Raw genomic sequence first — 22,573 nt, 5'->3', positions numbered from 1 at the left:
CAGCAAAGTGGTTTAGTTGTCGCCGATTTCACCAAATCGTCACATTGAATTTTGCCTGCTATAAAAAGCGTGACGTCCAGACTGCTCTCGTCTGGCTCTGGGTCAGCTGCTGGGTCATGGGGTCTTTAAGAAAAAAAAAAAAAAAAAAACTTAAACCTGCTGGTCAGAAAGCACATTTGACAAATTCAGTTAGGCTCAGTGGGGTGCAAGGTTAATTGGAGAGGGTGGGGGGAGGGGCGCTAATCCCACATCAGGTGGTTCCTCACAAGACTGAAAGAGGAGCAGATCAAGGAGGAACAGGCAGCGAGGCTGACGTCTCCGAAGAGAAACTGTGTCAGAAATTGAAAGCAGCACAAGTGCGTCAGTGAAGCGGCCACTTCAGAAGAAGGGGCTTTCCTTTGACAGTTGAAACGCTCCTGTGACGGCGCTCAGGCACTCAATATGATGCAACCATCAAAACAATCCTTCTCCTTTCAGTTCTCGGGGCCATGTATCTGCAGAGACGGCACCCCGTTGAATCATCATGTGACATGAAAAGCCAGGATGTGTTGCGGCATCGACCAGCAGCACGACCCTGCTGAAGCGCCGCTGCCGCTTTGCAGCGTCTAACACAAACATCTCACCTGGGAAAATAAAAGGATAATTTAGATTTTAGCTCAGGGGCCACATACCGCTCAGTTTCACCCTGAGTGGGCCGGACTGGTAAAAAAGCACCAGATCAGCCTCTAAATTTAAACTTTAAGCTCTCAAAAATTTCAGTTTTATTGCAATTAGTGCAGAAAACAACTAAAATCTCTTAACAGCAAGATATTTTGTGGTGGAAACTTTTTTGCGCGCATGTTTTTACAGAATCGCCCTGACAAACCGTTAAAAAGCCGAGGGTTTCTTTGTAATTCTTTTCGTCTGGTCTTCCTGTGGTTCACGTTCCGACAGCCCTGCAGTAACACACACGAATCCTCACCCTCGTTTTCACGGCATGCGTCAGTCAACATGAGAAATCACAACCCTGCTTTTCTCCCCTCTTTACAGGCATCTGCTGAGTGATTTAAACGCCGCGTGCTGCATCGCAGGATTAACGCATTTCATGCCGTCGGCGGCGCGCCGTCTGAACGCCGATTCTCCCGTCACAGAGCCGACTGACGTGGCAACGCTTTGGACAGATTCAAGGTCACGGAGGCAGGGATTGCATAACACAGACTCTGGGGGGTAAATGGTGTAGAAAACAAAGCGCGTGTCGCTCGTGCAGGACACACACACACACACTCAAAAAAAAAAAAAAAAAAAAAACAGGTTACAATAATCGGTTGTGTTCAGCCGTCCGTGCATGTAACACTAAAGAGTGAAGGCACGCTTTCTACGGCGCTCGGAGTGAAGGTTAACCTCAGTGAAGACCACAGCGGCAGCCGACAGGCTGCTGCACGCTGCTTCTGCATGCGTCTACGTGATATTCGCTCGTACCGCTGCTCAATTACAAGGCTGTGTGTTCAAAAAGGAAGTGGACACAAAAAAAAAAGTGAACTTGAAAGTTTCTTAGTACTTACAGGCGATTTAACTTTAATTAACCAATTAAAACGAGTGATTTACTGAAATGTTTTGGTAAAATGGACTCAAATTTGATTAAACAAAGATGACATCGACTGTTGCTACATTTATGTATTGATGAAAACTTTTTAAATGTCTTTTCCCCATTTGTAACACTTTAAATTGACCTCCAAGCCCCCTGGGAGGAGAGACGTCTGATCGTGTGTGGGATGTCTGAGCGGTTTCCGTGCAGAAGCGCACGCGGCTCGTCCTTACCCGGATCATTTCAGCCACGTAGCTCTCGGGGCCGGTGTACTCGGTGGAGTCTTTGACCTTCACCAGGACAATAAAGAACAAGTAGTGCCACATGTTGTGCTCCACTTTGATGTGTTCTTCAAAGGTCACGGTCTTATTGTCAAACTTGTCTCTTTCCAAGCCTAGAAAACAATTAAAACAACACACACACACACACACACACACACTTGATGTTAGTCAGATTTCTTAGGAAGAGTTAAGAAACAGACTTGGCACGGTGACGTAACCGTTCTTGTGACCTAGAGGAGGGTGACGGACTGGAAAAAAACAAACAACAAAAAAACCCCAAGAGGAAATGGGGTCATGTGGGAATCTGCAGACGAGCGCGTCCGAAGTGGCTCGTGCTAAAAATGTTCACGTATGGCTTGTTGTTGCAAGTCTCAGTCATGCACCGCGCATCGCTCCGGCTAAAAACAGGAATCACTCTCAGTTTAGCGAGAACAGCTCCAACTGACGGCCGATTAAAAAAAAAAAATGATGTGATGTGACGCTGCGTGGCAGCAGTCGCACGCTCACGAGCGGACCGCTCACTCCACTTCTCTCGAATTCGTCGTCATCTGAAAGACGGCGCCCGCTGATGGGTGCAGCCGATTAGATATCGACAGCTTCTCAGTCGCTCTCAGTTCTATGAAAGGGGGATGATTGATGTAAAAAAAAAAAAATAATAATGAAGCATGAAAATATGTGTGAAAGGTCGTGACTCAAAGCTGTACGGGTCTGATGAGTAAGCAGAACGGGGAAGAGCGTTAGGTGTAAACAGTCCTGGAGAACGGTGAAAATTCAGCGTATTCTATCGCGTTTCCTCACCGCAAATAAAACACGTCGTCTTCAGGATTTCCTCTTTCTTCTGCTTCTCGCTTCTCAGGTCGGCGAAGGTGTCGATGATGACACCGAAGATGAGGTTGAGGACGATGATGATGACCATGAAGAAGAAGAGCAGGTCGTAGATGACTCGGGCTGCGAACAGGGGCTCCTGCCGAGGGAACGGGGGCAAACGAGGATGGTTCAGCTGAAGGGCTCGCACAACTTCCAGGCCAAACTTTAATCATTTTGTTATCATAATCTCATCTTTCATGGTGTTGGAAGAGCCTCAGTAATCCCACCGGTCAGACGGTGCTAGTAGATATTGAACACTGCTCCACCTCAAGTCACATAATCCTGCTTGTTTGTTCATGTTTCAAACTGAAATTGAAGAGACGACTCACCAACTTTTAACAAAATCCCAATGACATGCATATTATTCTGCATTTTGAAGCTGAGGACAGCAACAGAAACATTTAGAAACATGTTAGATAACCCTGCGTGGCATCTCTGTTTCCTGGGTCTGTTTTTGCGACTGGAAAACTTTTAACAGGAATGAAGGGATAAATGAATAATCATGAATTCATTTTTATATCCGCTTCCCTAAGAGGACGCATTAGAGGTGACACATCCACTTGTCAAACGTGTTTCGCTGAAAAGAGGGCAGCAAATTCACGTCAGTGTTGCGCCGAGTGAAGTTTATATAAGCGGTCATGACTCACGGCCTCATTGTGAGGGTCAGGCCGCAGATCTAAAGCATGTTGCACTACTGTACGAGCTTGTCTTCATCCTGGATAAGCACCATTAATGCTTTTTCTGGCATGCTTCGAGTTATGAAAGTCCTCCACGTAACCTCCGTGACCTCTGCAGCGCACACATTTCAGTCACACTCGGCTTCTCCGTGCACGCTGCGGCGCTCTGCTTTCTGCTTTTTTGGGTCAAATAAGTTACGTTACCTCAAGAAAGTCGGCGAGAATTAAAGAGTTGATGCTTTCATGGCCTCAATAAAGCGTAAAAGCTCTTAATCTGGGTGTTCTGCAGTCCTACTGTATTCATTAAACTCTCGTTGCGTTTTTCTTCTTTGTACCTCTTTCGATGGTTTACGCAGGACGTCCCCGACGCCTCCTCCGCTCCTGAGGCCGTGACTCAACACTGTGACAATGCACATGAGCAGCGAGTCACACGTTCGCTCCTTGTCCTCGATCACCACTGCCGATGGCTGGACGGCGACCGCCGCTGTGGAGGGGGACAAATGTGTCAGCTGTGGGATCCCGGCGGTCTGCTCGTGTTTCCTGGTGACTCAGGACCAACAGATGTCCGTCCCCTCCACATGTATTTCAGACAGAAACGTGTTACAGTATTACTCACAATGAGAGTCTTGAAGGCCAGCCCATTGCTAAATGACCTTTTCTTGGCTTTAAACTCACATTTACTTCCAGTGAAACCACAGCTATAGAGCGATGCAGTTACAGTTCTGAGAATGAGGTTTGTTTCAGTGGATGCTCGTTCATTCGCTGAGAGCCTCGGTTCACTTTAGGTCTTTCTTAATGCCGCTGAATATGTAACACAGAATAAAACACAAGACTGTATTCATGCCACAAGGGGAAATTCAGCCATCGCAGCAGCTCTGTGTTGAACGAAACAGGAGAAAATAAGAATATCAGAGTCAAGTCAGGTCATTGAGAATGACTGGCTGAAGGACTAAACCGTTTGCTGAGCCATCAAAGTTTTTTAGGATTCAAACAGCTGGAACAATTAATTCAAGAATATGCAAACATAAAATCTAGCTCTTTCTAGTTATTCTAGTTATTTCTGGTTTCCATATTACTTTTGGGTTGGTTGGTCATTTACAAAACCAGCTGATATTTCAAGTGAATCATCATTGAATCGTTACATCTTTTTGTGGTATTCTATGACTTATTTTTTCACTGGTCCCTTTTAGGGTGTTTTAGTTACTTGGTTTTATTTGACCCAGTTCAATCAATCGTTGTTTCCCTCCCTTATGTCTTTGACTGCGTAAATCAAGGTATGTATACAAAGTTTGATTGAGCAACTGACTTATGGATTAGGTTGAATGCTTCCTGTTAAAAAGACCAAGCACCAAGATTTACGATCTAATGTCCTGTAGATGTGTTAAACCCAAACTTCAAACGTTCACATTTGTTCAGTCATGGTTTATGAAACCAGCCCCATTAGGAGCCTGTTTGAGTTCAAGCAGTTTGGGGATTTTTCTCAAACTTTTGGCGCATAAATCGAGTCACCAGACGACCATAATTGGCCTCTTCTGTGATGATGAAGAGGGTGAGCCGGGACGAGGTCGGCCCCGGGCGGCTCGGGGGATTCGACATGGTCGACTGATCAATCTGAAGGTGCTGCATGTGTTCATCCGTCAGTTGTGGCTTTTCCCCCGTGGAGGCCACTTGGTTTGCCGGAGCGTATTATCATCTGAGCGGGTCCATCGACCTGCCTGTACCCGGCGGTGATTAATCCCTGACCTTTCAGCCCCGTGCCCAGGCCTCGGGTCTTATCCTCGGTCCCCCTAACCCCCCTGCCGCCCCCCTCTGGGCATTTCACCCCGCTCTCTGGAAGCCCCCACTTGGCCAAGTCAGTTTTAATCCCATGACCACCCGGCTGCACAGAACTGCTGCTCAGTGGGACGAGTCCGCTCGTGGAGAGCGAGGCAGCTGCAAAGACCTTCGCACAGGAGCGTGCGCACACAAACACACACACACACACGCGCACACACACACGCACACACGTAGACAGACTAAAGTGGCACACGGACGTGAGAGAATCTGCTGAGAGCCCTGCATGCACAAACATGCGGTTTCAAAAAAAAAAAAAAAAAAAACTGAAAGGAACCCTTCGACCCCGCCGCCGCGCGTACGTTTGCCTTTCCCTTCTGTCAACTCACCATCCATCACAGCCTCTGCCGAACAGTTTTCTCCATTTTCTTTCTGACAGACTCCTCCGGAGAACAGCTCCCCGACCATGCTGGCTCCATGCTCTGGTGGGAAACACCACACATTATGCGACCGTCTCTGCATTTCTCCAACAATGGATAATAACGGCGACATCTCCGACAGATTAAAAAGTGGAGGTCAAGCTAATTAAAAATTACCAAGCCAAAATATATACTTAGAAAAGGAGAGGTGTGAAGACAAGCAGGATGAGGAGTGTGTGTGTGTGGCGTTAGACTTCAGGCAGAAATGTGAGGGAAATCAGATTAAAAAAAATCACATCACTGCGAGATGCATCAGCTGTTGACTACGATTTATTTTATTAATTCATAAAATGTGCCACATGGCGTGCAGCACACGGCACGCAGACTTTCCCTCCTGATGCCGGAGAGGTGAAGGCTCTGCTTCACTTAAATGTAAATCTGTCTATTTTATGTGCTTTTCCAGTCTGATGGTGAAGCAGTTTTAATCACTGTGACAGGGGAATTCCAACCACCGGAAAAAAAAAAGCGATAACTCTGCAGTCTTGCGTGGCCATCTCACCCACAGATTGCACCCTGGTTTTATCAGCCACATTCAGATCTCTTCACTTCCTCTACTATTACCAAACTTAAATTCTGCTCTTGCTCTCCGTTGATCCAGAGGACGTAGTAAATGTTAGCAGCATTATGAACTCCTCCACTGATACGGCTGGAAACCAGCGTTCCTGCCTACCGAGCGTCTTGTTGGGAATCCTGTCGACGGCCAGAATGAAGTCGTCTTTGAAGAAGATGTATCCCACGATAGAGAAGAGGTAGACGAGGATGAGAGCCAGCACGGCCGTCAGGACGATGGAGCGCCCGTTGCGGGTGACGCTTTTTATGACGTTCAGCAGGGTCTCCTCTCGATAGACCAGATCGAAGAGCTGCAGAGAGGAACGGCGTTAGAGGCTGGAGCACGGGACCGGCTTGACACACGAATTTTATTTTGCAGTGTTGTCAGTTCTATAGGGATTATGTGTTTTGAGCGTGCGCTCACGTACTAGCAAGCTGTAGAAGAAGACGTGGACAAAGACCCCCAGGGAGCAGATGATCAGGTAGAGCAGGTGGTAGAGGAATTCCACATCCATGATCATGGCTTTGTATCCCCGGGTGAAGGTTCCCCGGTTCCCGACAAAGCTCATCAGGAAGATGACCTTATTACATAACTGGAGGACAACGGAAACAGGGTGTTAAAATAGCATGGGGAGATACTTTCGGTTAAATCAGTGCGCCGTGGCTGACTTGTGAGGGCAGCTTGGAAACTCCCCCGGCCTCATGCATCAACGCTCCGGCGACATTTCTGTTTGGCGGCTACGTGCCTCAAAGAATCGGCGTGTCTGCATGTGCACTTGACTGCAAATTCGTGGCTGAATGCTTTTTTTGTTGTGCTCCAGGACTGGGAGCCGCTCTGTCCCTCTCACTGTGCACACATTATTCCTCTGAGTGGGGTTAAGGTTAGGTTAATGGCTGGCATGTGACCGCGCCTTGTGCCAAAACACATTCCAGTGAATCATCTACAGGGCAGCAAAGCGCATCCTGCATGTTCTATCTTGGTAAGTTTTTTTTTTTTGCACACTTACGTTGAAGCCTCCCAGCAGGAGCAGCGTGGGCTCTAAGCCTACGGAGAAGATGAGGCGCAGGATGGTGGAGGCGATGAGCGCCCGGATCCCGTGAGGCTGGGGCAGGACGATGACGATGGCCAGAGACACCAGCATGGCTATCCACAGCAGGGCAGACAGATGGGGCTCCAGAGTGCCTGAGGACCAGGAGACATGGCACTGAGCTGTTGCACCGGGGTTTTCCGCTCATTCTGATCAAAACAGGCATTTCAGTTCACCTTCTTAGCATTTGTCAAACTTTGAAATCAGTACATGAGTTTAATTTTCTGCATTTGCATCTTCTCTGGAAATGCAGATCCTCATTAAGGAAACAGACCCATCGTTGGAAGAAGTCGACTCTGACCTTATTTACTCATTGTGAATGTTGATTTAGTGCAGGACCCAGTCAGCCTGTGTGTGTGTGTGTGTGTGTGTGTGTGGTCCTACACCGCCGCCCCTCCGCCTCCTAACTATTACGTCTGCTGCATCACTGCAGGTCAGCAAAGCATTATCATGAGCTCACCATGCAGCAGCTCAGTGCCAGCAGATCCTCACCAGAATGAAAAAAACAACAACAACAAAAAAACAAAAAACAAAGCTGCAACGCCTTAACTCGTGCAAGTTTCAATGGAAGTCAGAGTTTATTTTGCAGGGAGACCACTCTCAGTGTCCCCTCCATCCACCCCCCCCACCCCCCCACCCCCCCCTTCTCGTCTCTCTGTGTGCAGATCACATGACAGGTACCTGTTACATAACCTCCAGCTGGCTAAAAATACACTTGGCTCCAGCCAAATTCATCAGGGATGGACCTAAGCGCCGCGTCGTAACAGGCTGCCCGGGTGCTCGCACTTGGCGGCGAATCCAGATACAGAGGCTTCGACGTCACACACCTCCAGATTAGCACCATTCATCTCCCCGGCTCCGCCGCCGTGAGGGAGAAAGCCTGACCTTTACGCCACGGCGCCTCGCTTTACAGATCCAAGCCATTGTGGACGGGCGGCTGCGGCGCAGCTCCACCGTCTTCTTCCTGGACACATTTGAACTGTGCGTCCATCCTCACAGCCGCCTGATCCAAACCAACCAGGGGTGTCAAACATAAGGCCTGTGGACCAACACTGGCCCGCCACAGGCTCCAATCTGACGAATAAAACCACCAAGCAAATGGTAAAAGTTCCAAACAAAACACTTTTTCCCCCCTAAATAAATGTTTATAACCATCAAATATTTACATATTTTACAAAGATAACCGAAGTAAACACAAAATGCAGTTTTTTAACGATGATTTCATGTTTTAGGGCAAAAAGCTACACAAACCTACCAACCAATTGTGAAAACTGTCTACTTGGTTCATCTTTGTCTAACACTGATGATTGTTTGATGAGCTTAAACTATTATCATTATTAGATTATTATTTATTCCTTAAACAATTTCTAAACAAGGAGTTTTCCCAACGTGAACCATTTACCTACATTTTGCCAATAATCACTGATTGATACAATTTTCCCATCAGCGTCTTCAAGTCAGACTCGCAGCGATACATGTGATTTGTAACCAAATGAAGCTGACAGGAGTCAGGATCCTGAGGTGACTGTGTGTTCATAGATGCAATCTTTCACCGTTACACAACTTGTGGAAACGTAAGATGTTTTTTTCCCCCACCTGGTGACTGGCGTCGGTCTGAAGTCAACATCAATCAGCCGATCTGACAGTGAGCGGTGCGTCCTGAACTGAACCCCTCAAGCCCTCCGAGGACCTTTGACACTGAAAATCACCACGAGTTGGTGAAACTATGCAAACAACCTTCTTTTTCACACCGCTGCGAGGAAGTTCAAACAAAAGGGACCTCGCCGTTTGACCCCGGACAGAACAATCGAAAGTTTATGCGGATCACAATGTGCGTCTTCTCTTTGCACTGGAACAATGGGGGCCTTAATGGCTGCGGCTTTTCACATCCCCCGACAAATAGTGCCCTCAAGGAGGACTGAGCAAAAAACAAAAAAAAAAAAAGGAAAGGAGTAAGTGAAAAGAAAACTGAAACTCCACAAAAAACAAAACATGCAAAGGTCTGTAGATTACTTATCTGAATCTCCAGCTACAGAGGAACCGGTATCACTGAGACTTTTCGCTCTAAATCAGTGGCTTTGTAGTAATACTTCACACCTTGTGACTCAACACCACACAGATTTTCTTGATTGAAATCTGCACATTACAGCTACATGAAAGAAGAGGCTGACCAGGGGTTAACGTGACGTGGGCCACGAGGTCAAGTGTGTCTGTACGCCACGCAGGAAAGCTGAACTCCCAGATCTGAATGCTGTATGCAATTAATTCAGCTTTTTTAAAATCAAGAAAACAGTCATTTTTTACTAATACTCAGAGCTTGTGAGCGCTTTGAATTCAGCCACAATTAAACATTTCAAGTAAATCATTCTGGCTTTAAAGTTCAAAGCTGAGAAGTTACTGCAAAAGTTACTAAAGCTCAGAATTAACTTTGATTGTTCCGCCACAAGTCAAACTTTATTTGTTTAACACTTTTCATATAAAAAAAAAAAAGCAACACATTGAGAACAACACTGAAGACCTCGCCATAAATCCATTAACTTTGAGTTCAATAATACAAATCATGGACTTCATTTGACCCAAGCAATTAGAAGTGACTTCAGTGTTGAGCGCACCACTTCAAAAGCCGATAATCAAATCAGCCATTTGACATGCAGCCGAAGGCGGAAATTAAAGGAGACTGGAAAAAAGGGAGCCTGGAAAAAAAAACCCCCATCTTGTCTTCATTCCACATCACATGATGACACCAATTCATGTTTAAACTATATAATAACAAAAACCGAAATAACTCGTTCTATTAATAAACCGCACTATGCAGCTGCTAAGCTAAAAACATAAATATATAGACCAATCCCTGGCAGGAAGCTCCAGACATCTTTGTCAGATGCAGACTGATGGAAATGTCTATATGTTTGCAAAAAAACAGAGAGAGTTTGATCAATTCATCGCCAACATCTCAGCTCAGCTGTGTCGTGTTTGCGCTGCATGTTTTCTTAGATTTTTTTACCATTTGCTTGGTGGTATGGCTGGCCCGTTTGAAGCCTCTTGTGGGGCGGTTTTGACCCACGGGCCTTATGTTTGACACATCTGAACACAGCTAACCTGGCCTCAGCCTATGCTGAAATTTTAGAATATTTCTCCCTATCAAGTAAAATATTATAGTCAATGAGTTATTGACATTTATCATGAACCACAACCAATAGTAGTTTTAAACTTAAAAAAAAAGGGAACTAAAACCCTGAACTGGGACCCTTTAAGTCCACCTCATCTTCTTCAGCCTCGCTGGTTTGCCAGCTGCTGCACCTTAAAAGTGATCCGCCTGAAGCAGGTGGCTGTGTAAAAAAAGCTTTTCTGAATCAGATCCAAACGGGGCCTTCTCAGAATCCCCACCCGACTCCTGAAGCGAGCCACTTCACCCACGTGCTCTTCTTCATGGCGCTTCATCTGGATGTGCGGCACCACGGCGTCAAACATGCTTCAGACTTTAAACCCTGTGGTGTGAGTGTCTATTAAAAACATTGATCCATTCATATCCTGTACCTGTATATCAGCTAGAAAAAAATAAACCGGGATCTTCTTTTCACCAGCTGAGACACGCATTTATTTCAGGATGCAATGCTGTGAGTTACGTGAGCGTAAAGTCTTCTTGCCGTTTGCCTTTTACTGCATAGGTGTCACTTTCAACGGCGCCTCAGGCTCTGCAGCCTGTGCTGCTGCTGCTGCGTCGTATTGTATTTCCTGCCGGAGATTCGGGGTATTTACAGTCCGCACGTACACAAACACGCATGCAAACACTCATCCAATTACCTGAAGCGTTACATATGGAGGAGAGGGCCACTCAAACCCATACCAGAGTGAGAATGAGACAAGAAATCTGACGCCGTGCAAAGCAGTGTCAGCGTCGAGCTCAGAGAAAGGCGCAGTATCGATAAACAAGTCAGGACCTAATTAAGAACAAATCCATCTTGGTCTTTTGTGGCAGTGCTGCACTTACAATTCGAACCTTGAGCTCGGATTACACTCTCACAGCGCCTCTACGTGCGGTGAGGCTCACAGTAGTCAGGGAGGTGTGAAGCTACACCCAAACCACAGTCACAGGAAAGTCTTTAAAATGTCCTGTTGCACAGTGAGCGTGCGCCGCACTGAGAGGTGATCAGATCTCATCACATTTTCAATTAATGCGAAGAAACACAAGCATTTTACAAATATATTTCAACACACGCAGCGTTCCAGATCATCAGCGGACAGACTTCAGTTCGACTCTTCGTATTTTTGAACTGGTTTTAAGCAGGTGAGATGTTTCTGCTGACATTAAATGTCTTAAACTAATTTAGTTTGAACTTAAATATGAGCAGTTGAATAGAGAAAACATGTTTGCACAAAATTCGATTGTTGAATCTTGTAGAAGGGGGTAGGATTAAATACGTTTTACTTCTACTACTATCTGTAGTATCCGCAACTTGTAATGGCTCAAATCGAGAGAGGAGTGCAATAAAAGTGTGCAACAGCATCTTTTTGCATTTTCAATTCCACACACACACGCACATTTCCACTTGCACCTGTCCGCTTTCGCCTTCAAGTCACAGAAGTTTCTCTCATTTCAGTGGGACCGTGTCATTTCCAGACAGGAGGCGTGAACCGTCCCACACTGTACCTCTGCCAATTTTCTCGCCTTGTGATTACAGTTTAAAGGGAGCGCTGCTGTGAATTCACCTGCGGGAAAACATGCAGAAACAACACAAAACCCTCCTCTGATCGGCCTATCAGAGAGAAGTTTTTTTTCATCCCGGGTCAACCCGTGTGAGTCTGCATTGTCCTCGACTCCAAAGTTCAAAGGAGGTGGTCCAGAACAATGTCATTCGACACAAACTCAGATTAGTCATGTTTCTTTTCGCCTGGCTGCACCTGAAAGGAGCACATAAAGCACCGCGGCGTCACAGCATACTGTAAAAATAACACACCCTAAAAAAAAGTTGAAAGAAAAACAGCCGGATTTGACTCGCATTCATTAATGCCATACACGTTTCCGACGGTGCACCGTCCGTACCATCTCCTGCTCCACCCTCCACCTCAGTGCTTCAGTGTTTCTGCTCTTATTTCTATTTCCTGTGATAAAATAGACACTGTGTTATGTTTGACTGAGCATATATTATCTTCAGGATAAACAAAAACATGAAGGTTATGTAACTCAAACATGTTTTCCCAGAATGCAGTATTAAAGGAAGTATGGAAGTGTATCTCCCGAAGCTCCTCAGGAGGATCTGATCCATCAGATAAACACTGGCCACTAGCAGTGCCGCTACAATGAAGTCCTTCCAAGAACTGAGTTGATCAAAGAAAGAACATGTTGGATTACAAGAGTTGCACTGTTTCAACCGCTGTCATGTTTTTACTAAACCGCGGCAGAAATCTTTTCTAGTGTGGAACAGCAAGAAGAAAGTGAAATATCACATTCTGAGAAAAATAAATCTCCAAAAATGAAGTTATTAACCGAGCTGAACTCAGACAGTCCTGTAGCGGTTGACGGTTCGAAGGCTCTGCATTGTAAATCTACAGCCACTGGATTAGCTTGCCTGCTGATGACAACGTGTTAGCTTGCTTGTTGCTTTCGGCCCTGTCCTTTTCTTTTCCTTGTCTTAACCACAAACCAAAGAGCAGAAAGCCACCGCCGCCGAGCCTGGTTCTGCAGCCTTTTCTGACTGTGAAAAGTTTCCCTTTCTGTTGCCTTTGTTTGCTCACGTGGAATCGTTTGTTCTTCCCTCTGTAAAAGTGCTTCGGTATGACTGTGTTGTTCTTGTCACTGATGTTTCTGCAGCTCCTTCACATGTTTTTGCTTCTATGCTCCATAATTTCTGAACCGATCACAATTAATTGCCACGGTAAGGCTCTGTTTACACAGCATGTACAGGCAAAGGCAGCGGAGCGAAGGTGACTGACCTCCTCGGACGCCCTCCAGAGGGTAGAAGAAGGCCACCAGCAGGTTCATGAGCACAGCCAGGTTGAAGGAGATGCTGCTCCAGAAGGACATGTTCCTGGAGCACCAGTACAGTATGGGCTGGGCTGCAGAGACGTGCATTGGAGCAAATTAACGCAGGTCATTTCACTGCAGAGCATCATGCAAACTCCTCTACGTGAACCGAGCAAACACATATGAGCCGATGGTGCACTTTGCTTTAGAGCACAAATAAAAACACACAATGGCAAGGCATTGTTTCACATCAAAAATTAGCTGCGGGCACAGCTTTTTGCGCCCTAAATTAAAGATTTAGATAGTTTCACGCAAAGCGAAGACAAAGAAATTAGTTGTGAACTTTGTATCTCGTTCATCTAATATTTGCTACACATAAAAATCAAAAGCGGCTATAAAATTGTGGCATGAAAACATCTTTCAAGCCTATTTTTGAACAGATAATCTCATTAGTAAATCGTTGCCACGCTATTAATAGATATAGAAGAAAAAGGAATCTCTTAATTTGGATCAACGGTACCTTTGATATAATTACTAAATACGGAGTGAAACAGCCAAACAACCCAGAATGCCTCTGTGTGGTTTTACTTGCATTATAACGAGACAAAAACTGAAGGAAGTGTTCACTATGAGGGGTAAAATGAGGAGGAAAACTTTTGTACTAAATAAAATCGGTTGTCATTCATGCATGTTACACAAACAGTTTTCTACTTTAAGGAGCGCACTACACGTGACCTTGCTCACACACACACATACACACACACACACAGATGCACACGGCCTACATAAACGTTGGTCAGGAGATCAGTGTCATGGTTAATGCTATTTTGAGTCCAGCTATTCATTAGAAAAGAAGAACTGCGGGTGGGGACTTTCGGCAGCAGAAGTCACTGTATTGATGACGAAGTGCCTCACGCCGGCGGAACAGCGCGCGGCCTCACGCCGCGCTGATTCATTCACAAAGGAAAGAGGCCGTTTATCTTCACATGCTTTTCGCGTTACAGATGGGCCAAGTTCCCTCAAACCTGGCCGCAGACAAGCCGCGGCTTGCTGCTCAACCAGGAGAGGAAAAACAAACAAGCGGACAGATAAGGAGTCAGTGGGGCAACGGCAACGGCAACCTCATGATCTGAATGACTATAATCTCAACATAAAGCCAATGTTCAGCTACGCAAAAAAAAAAAAAAAAAAATGTTGAAAAATCTTTAAACTCTCTACAATTAGCTCGGGGGTTTGGAGATCGGCCAGATTTAAGCCTCTTGCAGGCCACTTTTGATCCACGGGCCTTATGTTTGACACCCTCTGCTTCAGTTACCTCCAGCCATAAAAGTTCAACTTCTCCATCCTCCTTTGTATTTATAACACAGAGTCACGTCAAAGTCACATTTCACGAAGACCATAACGTCGCACTGTGTCAATCATTCACTCTGTCACAGGGACGGGACGACGTCAGCCGCTGAGGGTCACTCTCATTCTCACTGCCGTCACATTCGCTCCGTGGCCGCTCGCAGGCGTTTTCAGGTGAAGTAAACAGAATGAGCAGACGGTGATTCAGACACAACGTAACAAGGCTTATCTCCTCTGTCCTCTTTCATCCGTCCAGGGGTCAAGGAGCAGGGTGTGGCCATTCTAACGCTGCTGATTCACAGTAATCTTGGGAAATACCTAATCTCAAGTTGTAACTGTTGATAGACACAGAGTGCATTACCCACGACTGAGTTTCAGTTCCACATATTTCTCTGTGTTGTCTTAACTAAAGCTCTCACCATGCCGGGACTTCGTTGTCTGTGTTTGCTTTAGTTTACAGAGGACTTATAATTTCATTTGCGCTGACAGAGTGTTGACAGGACAGTAGGTCACATAATATCATTAAAAATTCATTATGTAATATCAGGAATAAGACCGCCGTGTCAGTGTTTTATTCCGATTTGGCATCTAGAACTTAGTGAAAAAGGGGGGAAAAGGGATACAAAAATGGGGGATTTGGGGCCTGGAGGGATGCAAGAGGAAAGAGCTTAAACATGAGACTAGGAGGTAAAGAGTTGAGGAGAACCACGCACAGGGAACTGTGTTTGTGTTACCAGTGGCCTCTTGAGTACCTCGCAGCTTCTTCTGCCAATTCATCTCATTAAAAAGGTCCTCAGAGCGCAGGAAGAAGTCATTGATCTTGCTGCCTTGCTCATCGCGCTCGGTGGTGTAGTAGACGCGCAGCTTGGACTCGTGGGTGAGGAACTCACAGATGTTGGGCACTGGGAAGACTATCTGCTCCATCGTGCGATCCAGTCGTACGATCTGGACACAACCACACCAACATCAGATCGTGTCATTCATATGAAGCTTAATTCACTTAATTCACCTCTAAGACTTGTTTTCTTAGGCCAAATGGCCCGAGTATTATACTTGGCAGTGCAGATAAGTGCCTTCTCTATAAAAGCAGCTGATAAACTGCACCGGCAACTTCAGCTTGGAGCGCCGCCAGCGAACAACATTCCCTTCTGCTCGCTTCTGCACACAGGAAAACGTGCAAACGCGCCAAAGGCGTTCGTCATTCTGCCGCCGGACATAATAAAGTGCACAAACAGATCAACAAAAACATGCCTCACGTCAACCGCTAAGCCAAAACATGTCAGTGTCTTCTTTAGTTGAGGCTGACGTCTCACAGCAGATGTGAGATAGTGTGTGTGTGTGTGTGTGTGCAACAGTACATCTGTGGGAAACAAGAGGGGAAAAAAAACCCAGAGAATTTTACCTAAAGACAACAACTGACCTCGATCTGAGCCGTGTGCTTGGCGTAGAACTCCAGGGCCTCGTCGCCCTCTCCGTACGTCCCCCCCGGCTTCAGCATCGCCTGCAGTTCCTTGTTGTGGCGGGCTAACTGCAACAGATCAACAACAGACAATCACCATGATTAAAACTGCTACTTTTACATAACAAAACTAAAGAATTGTGTAAATGCTGCGCTTTGTTCATTTGATTGAAAATCAGAAACACTGTATGCAAATCTTTTCAACTTTCTAGGAATGCCGAATTTCATTCATTCACCTGCAGGGAGGGGACCGACCGCCCGCGTTACATAACTGCTGTTATGATTAAACTCACTGATGGCTTGAGCGCACCGCACAAAGCCCCAGGCTTTGAAAAACAGGAGATGCGTGTGGAGCGGCAGGTTTCACATGTTTTGCTTTCAGCGGCGACGGGAAATGAGCCATGAAGTCGCCGTGAAGCGAACGGCTCCATGTAGGACGACTCGAGTCGTTCGGGGGTCGAAGACGGCGGCTTACTTGATGCGCCAAGATGTAGATGTTGTGGCCGACGTTGCGCGGGGACGCCGAGTGCTCCTCCTCTCCGTCCTCGCCCTCCTGCGGCTCCTCCACCTCTATCTCCCCCTGCATATACGCCTTCTTGATCACCTCCACCTGCAAGAAGCAAAATGCAGATGTGTCATAACGGCGCCCGCCCGACGCGGCGGCTGACGCGGCGGCCACACGCACCAGCTCTTTGGGCCTCATGTTGTACAGGATCCTCTCGGCGTTCTCGCTGTCATGGCGACTCTCCATGATCGCCAGGAGAAGCTTGGAGGCATTATTCTGTTAAATAATGAGAGAAAGGATGACAGCGCAAACATAATCCGGTTGCCGTTTAGCATTCCTGGCTGAACGCAGGCAGTTAATGAAGAACACTAAATGTAAATATTCTTATTTTGTCATGAGTCACTGTTATGTAATTTGCCACAAAGCACTTTAGACGGAGGAAGGGTTGCATAAGGATATTTTGGCCTACTTACTTTCAATCGGTGCACTTCTGAGATTTTCACACAGCGGCGCGACAATCTCTGCTAAATTGCATTTTAACTAATAATCAGAGTCATAACTCTGGGGTGAAATAGGATGTGTTTTAGCGCTACGTGTGAGCAGCGTAACTGGTGAAATAATGTTCCATTTAGGTCAATTTCTCCGTGGAAGAATGAGACCGTGCTCTGCGTTTGAAACTTATGAAACCAATTTAAAGTCTGGACATGGAAAACCTGAATATGCAACAGAATCTGCAAATTAACCAGTGAGGTAAAGATTGGCCTTCTGTGAAGAGTCTGTGTCTATTCTCAGAACTATGAAGACTCACTTTGAGCTCCAGCACCAGATCCATCCTCTTCTTCCCCAGAGGGTTGATGTCGTTGAGGATGAGCGCGATGATGATGTCGATGCCGTTACACTCATGAGTGGCGATGCAGTTCTGACGGGCAAATCCAGCGACGACAAGATTAACTCAGCAGCATTTCAGTTTTACTGAGCATCACGATTATCATTAAATTATGCCAACAAGTAAAAAAATATAAGGCTCCGTGAATAAAAACAAATGCAGAGAGCGTTGATTTGTTTGTGGATGTAAATGCAAAGGTTCCCTCCAGAACTGGTGGAAGACTGAAAATGAGGTACAACAGGCAGATTTACACGTGGGAGAAGATGAAGCACACAAAAAGTTTCAAGGCAAACAGCAGCAAAAACAAATCAGTGAGTGATGACTATGTGTGAGAGGTTGTCTAAATTTTGCAGCATTTCATTCTTGTTTCGTTTTCAGCTGCTGAAATCTGGTGTGTCATCACTGTGATTCCTTGAAGCTTTCCAACTCGAGCAGAAGGTCAGGTCCTAGCGAGGCAGATCACAGCTCATACCGACTGTCAATTTTTAACAGTAATGGAAAAACAAATATTTGCTGATTGATAAACCACATCTAAAACAGAACAATGGCTTTGTGGAGTGGCTTTAACTAAAGGAGGATATAAAAGAGAAAACTAATCTAGGTACTCGTGTCTCTCTTTTTCCCCTCGGCAGATGTGAACAAAGAGCTGCGTGTGTGTCGGCAATCCCCCGTTCAGCCGCGATCGAAGGAATTAAAGCGGCCTCAGACAGTGACTGCATTTAGCCCGCCTGCTTGTTTAGTCATGCCAGTTTCACACTTGCCATGAAATGACCCCACGGCGGCAGGAACAGAGGATGCCACCATCATGTGAGCGGACTAAGCGATGCTAATCCGCGCCAGAGAACAAACACGGGCACCGAGCCCAGTGTGGGCTGGTGTTACACTGCTGAGGAGAGACGAGAGACTGAATAGCTTGAGCGTGGCAGCTGAGCCGAGAGCCGGGCAGGGAGCACTCGGCGCTAATTACAATACCACCCAAACACCGCTGTCGGTCTGCCGGCAGGCGTCTGTCGCTCAGTGGGGGAAAACTTCGACTCCTGCAGCTGGAAGGCAGAGTCTGCGTCACCTGGTTCTCGTGACAGGGGCCCTGGCAGTACTCGGTGAGGCTCTCCACCGTCTGGTTGATCAGTCCCACGTTCTTCTCGTTGATGTAGAGCCCGAGCAGCCCCAGTCCTCCTGTGGTGCTCCCGCAGATGCAGTCCAGGAACTGGAGCGTCTCACACACCAGGTTATAGTTGTTCTTGTTATTTTGGTTGCGTAGAAAGTTCTGAAGAAAGACAACAAGGGAAATGAAAGGCTCAAAAAGACGCTTCTTTAATTATTATCATAGTTGACACCGTTGCTACGTGGCGTGTTTAGTCATACAGAGATGTCACAAGTTCACTTATCAGGGTCACTTTCCTTCTACCGACACTTGTATCGACTTTGAAGGCAAACCCAAATATAAATAGTTCAGAAGGCTCATTCTTCTTGCGGGACTTTTCAAGCTGGAAAGCCGAGACTGCAGCAAAAACAAGAACGGCAGCAGTGTCTCTGGAATGAACCGAAACGTCTCAGCGAATTGGTCATGTGTGCGGTGCGGCTGGCAGTGAATCAATATCTCGCAACCCACGCGGAGTCGGGGCGGGGGAGACGGAGCGACTCAGCAACTGAGCCAACTCTCCTTTAATGAGCCCTGCACCGGTCCGGGCCGAAAACAGAATCAGTGCAGGGAGGAAGTCTACTGTCTGGGCTGAGCGATGGCAACCTCCAGCAACCCAAACACACTCCTCATAGTGAAACCAGACCGAGACGCATCGGGTATGGAAACAGCTAGCATCAGGAAGTTCTGCAACGTGTGCCTATTTTCAACACGGTTTCATTTCTCAATAAGTGAGCGTGGTGATTGAAATTCGGAACTCGGGTCAGGAAATGTCAGCGTGTCGTGGGAGGGGGCGCGGCGGTGGCAGCGGTGACGGCTGACCTGCAGATCTCTGTTGTGATTCTCGCAGAGCAGCTGCATGAGGCGCAGGATGGGCTGCATGATGGTGATGACGACGCTCATCTCGCCCTCCTCCTGGCTCTTGTCGGCCGTGGGAACGGGGGCGCCCTCGGCGGCCGCCTGGTGCTCCTCGGCCTCGGCCTCGCGCCGGTAGGTGGTGTAGGCCTTCTTGGTGACGGCGGAGGCCTCCGCCAGCTGCTCCTTCACCTCCTCGGTCACGACTGCCACCACCGGCACATCTTTCACTAACCGCCGAGAGCCAGGGGCGAGTCAAACGCAGAGAAACGACCAGAAGAAGAGTCAGAAATGTTCATTTGAAAAATGATGCTTCATGTAATGAAATCTGAATCTAATCAAATAATTAGATTAATATAGTGCTTTAATTTAGCACCACAAAGTGTATAAGAGAGCAGGATCTAATTCAATACATTTTTATTTAAAACTGTAAATTAAAAAAGTTAGGGTACTGTGTAAAGTAATTAAGAACAGAATAAAATGGTTTGTAAATCATCAGACAACCAAAACACAAACAACATCCATATGTTTTTGTAAGGTGATAAATTTTAAGAGTTAATTAATGAAAATATCTGAATCGGACTGCAGAGACCACTCCAACTTTAAAAGCTTTGAACATGAGGCCTTCAACACCAAATAGACTGAGGAGGATTTTGCAATTTCTGGGCAGAGCTTAACCGATCTGCAAAAAAAAAAAAAAAAAAAAATCTGCTCTCATTGAGCAATGGCTAAAAGCCTAAAAGGCTAAAAGCCTCATGACTGCATATTGGAAACCATCGCATGGCTCAGGAACAATTCTAAAAATCATTTTCTGGGAACACCGTTGTTCAGTTCACCAAAGTGAATCAAAGAACAAAGCCATGTTTTTACACAAGGACTGATGAGAACTATAAAAGCTCATTTAAGGAAAATAACCATTTCTAACTTTAATCAATATGCATGTATTTTACTAGAATCTTGAATTAAACCCAGTTGTACAGTAATCTGGAGTAATTCCAGATGATCTATGCTTCAACTCTGCCCAAAACTATCCATGCTTTGTTTAAATTGTCCGGGAGTTAAACTGTGAAATGCTCTCAGTGTACAGCTCAGTGTCGACTTCCAGAAAGCTCTTTCTTCTGCGTTCGTTTCTTTTGTTGTTGATTTTGTTTCTAAGTGGTAGTTATCATCGGTTATTCCAAAGGATTTACAGCACAGGCATAAATAAGCCACTGGCTTCAGCCTAATTCCCTTCTTGGGCAACATTTTGTTGGCATTTGTAGTTTTTATGTGTAGAAATATGACCAGAAAAACAATTCATTCATTCATTCTCACCATCATCCGGGCATTACATGGGAAGACAGCAATCTAATGCCCACGCCTGGGCTTAAAGCACAGTCATCTAGACAGTATAAGGTGGTTTTAAAACAGCATTTGTTTGAAATTTATCAGGGAAGGACTCATATGTCAAATAAAGACAATGCAAAACCACAAACTGCATTAATCGTAATAGGACGGCCGCACAGTAGAACAGTCCAAGTGCTGCCGATCACCCATTTCTATGGCTGAAAAAAGAAGAGGAACAAGGAAGAAAGAAAAGAAAGTGGAGTTGTGCTGGATATCCTACACCTGCCGGTTTGAACCAGTGGGCTACTGGCATAAAAGAAAACAGACTTTGAGAAGGTTTCAAAGAGAAAAAAATCTAATGCAACACACCAGCAAAAGGACAGTTTATTATGTTGTATAATGGTGTCAACTGAGCAGATTACGTAACGTTTTCCCGTGCGGCTCGCTGCGCCGACTGACTCTTCACCGCTGACCTTTCTTGCGTGCCGGCGTGTCTTTGTCCGGCGGCTCCTCGTCCTTCTTCTTGCTGCCCAGGTCGCTGGTGTTGACCGTCACGGTGGCCTTGATTTCTTGCTGGGCCAGCTTCATGCGCTCATAAAACACCTTGAAGAATTTCTCCGACTTGTTGTCGCCCGTTAATCGGTGAAAGAAGGAGCGCTGGGGAAAAGCAGGTGGAGGATAAGTTTTCTGTTCAGTTTTTACAGTTTTTTTTTTACTTAGATATTTCTGTGACAGATGTAACATCAGAACAAACAAGTGTTCTACTTAAAACGCTGCGTAATCTAGCTCTGAGCTGCTAATTAGCCACTCCTTTTCATTATCTTAATGTCTGTATTATAGTTTCTACTCATGACCATGTGCCGCAGGCTTGGCTCAAAGGCGTTACATAAGCCTCCAATCACGGTACCGGGAAGGCTCTCTGTAAGGCCTCACCATGCTCACCTGGTTTGACAAGATCTGCTCCCCATGACACAGTTCTGAGAGTTGACACTTCTAAACAGACATGCAGCGGCGAGGTTTGTGGTTAGCATGCAGGCACACTCAAAAGCATGCGCTCACAAAAGACGCGGCGACCCAGCCGGCCTGGCCGCCTGCTGAGGCCACACGCCGTTCACGCACGGAGGTGAACACACGCACAGCAAGGAGCGGCGTGTTCATTAAATTGGCCTCGCTAAGTTAATTCGACGGCACAGAGCCGCGGGGCGTCGGCTTTTGTGAGCCGCGCAACAAGTGCGAGTGAGAGAAGTCGGGGCGAGAAAGGAAACGATCGGCCGAAAAACGGAGCGACCTCCCGGGGGCAATTTTGCGTGAATGCCTTGTGCGCGGGGAGCAGTTGTTTTTCCCTCCGACAGGCTCATGTGTTCCGTCCCATTTTCCTCCCAACAATCCCCGCTTACATAAGACCTGTAATCAGCTGAGTGGTTACAGTGAGGGCACACAGCGCCTCGGCCCTAACGCTGTTACATCAGCCCACAGAGGGCAGGAGAGAGAGAGAGAGGGAGAGAGAAAGAGAGAGAGAGAGAGAAAGAAAGAGAGAGAGAGAGAGAGAGAGAGGGCGAGAGAAGAGAGCGAGAGAGAGAGAGAGAGAGAGAGAGGAAAACCCTGCCCTACTTTTCACTGCCAGGACGGCACGAAGTGAGCGTGTGGCGTGAGAGGGAGGAGGAGGAGGAGGAGGAGGAAGGGTCCGAAAGTGGGAAGAGAGGTGAGGGGTCGGGGGGGGGGGGGGGGGGGGGGGGGATTTGATGCAAGCAGAGTTACCGCATCCAAAGATTCTGGGGCAGGTTTGAAAGCCAGTTACATAACACTCTTTC

General features: G+C 46.5%; 1 protein-coding gene across 4 annotated transcripts in view; it reads right to left on the bottom strand.

Moving 5' to 3' along the window:
- The window catches only part of LOC115389189 (inositol 1,4,5-trisphosphate receptor type 1-like), an 83,600-nt gene that overhangs the window by 6,974 nt on the left and 54,053 nt on the right, over window positions 1-22,573 (bottom strand). For 3 of the 4 annotated variants that reach the window (XM_030092649.1, XM_030092651.1, XM_030092652.1), the window contains 16 exons: window positions 21,236-21,419; window positions 19,404-19,666; window positions 18,507-18,707; window positions 17,363-17,473; window positions 16,735-16,830; window positions 16,525-16,659; window positions 16,011-16,118; window positions 15,343-15,535; window positions 13,213-13,335; window positions 7,198-7,373; window positions 6,619-6,783; window positions 6,312-6,501; window positions 5,552-5,644; window positions 3,725-3,873; window positions 2,644-2,809; window positions 1,798-1,958 (listed from right to left, as the gene is read on the bottom strand). In XM_030092649.1, the coding sequence (XP_029948509.1) occupies window positions 1,798-1,958; window positions 2,644-2,809; window positions 3,725-3,873; window positions 5,552-5,644; window positions 6,312-6,501; window positions 6,619-6,783; window positions 7,198-7,373; window positions 13,213-13,335; window positions 15,343-15,535; window positions 16,011-16,118; window positions 16,525-16,659; window positions 16,735-16,830; window positions 17,363-17,473; window positions 18,507-18,707; window positions 19,404-19,666; window positions 21,236-21,419 (2,514 nt within the window). Of the gene's footprint in view, window positions 1-1,797; window positions 1,959-2,643; window positions 2,810-3,724; window positions 3,874-5,551; window positions 5,645-6,311; window positions 6,502-6,618; window positions 6,784-7,197; window positions 7,374-13,212; window positions 13,336-15,303; window positions 15,536-16,010; window positions 16,119-16,524; window positions 16,660-16,734; window positions 16,831-17,362; window positions 17,474-18,506; window positions 18,708-19,403; window positions 19,667-21,235; window positions 21,420-22,573 lie in introns of all 4 variants that reach the window. The other variant, XM_030092650.1, reaches the window with a different exon arrangement.

This window comes from Salarias fasciatus, chromosome 5 (genome assembly GCF_902148845.1).
Source record: "Salarias fasciatus chromosome 5, fSalaFa1.1, whole genome shotgun sequence".
Taxonomy (NCBI): Eukaryota; Metazoa; Chordata; class Actinopteri; order Blenniiformes; family Blenniidae; genus Salarias; species Salarias fasciatus.
Note: the sequence above shows the minus strand (reverse complement) of the source record. Positions and strands in the feature narration are given on the sequence as shown.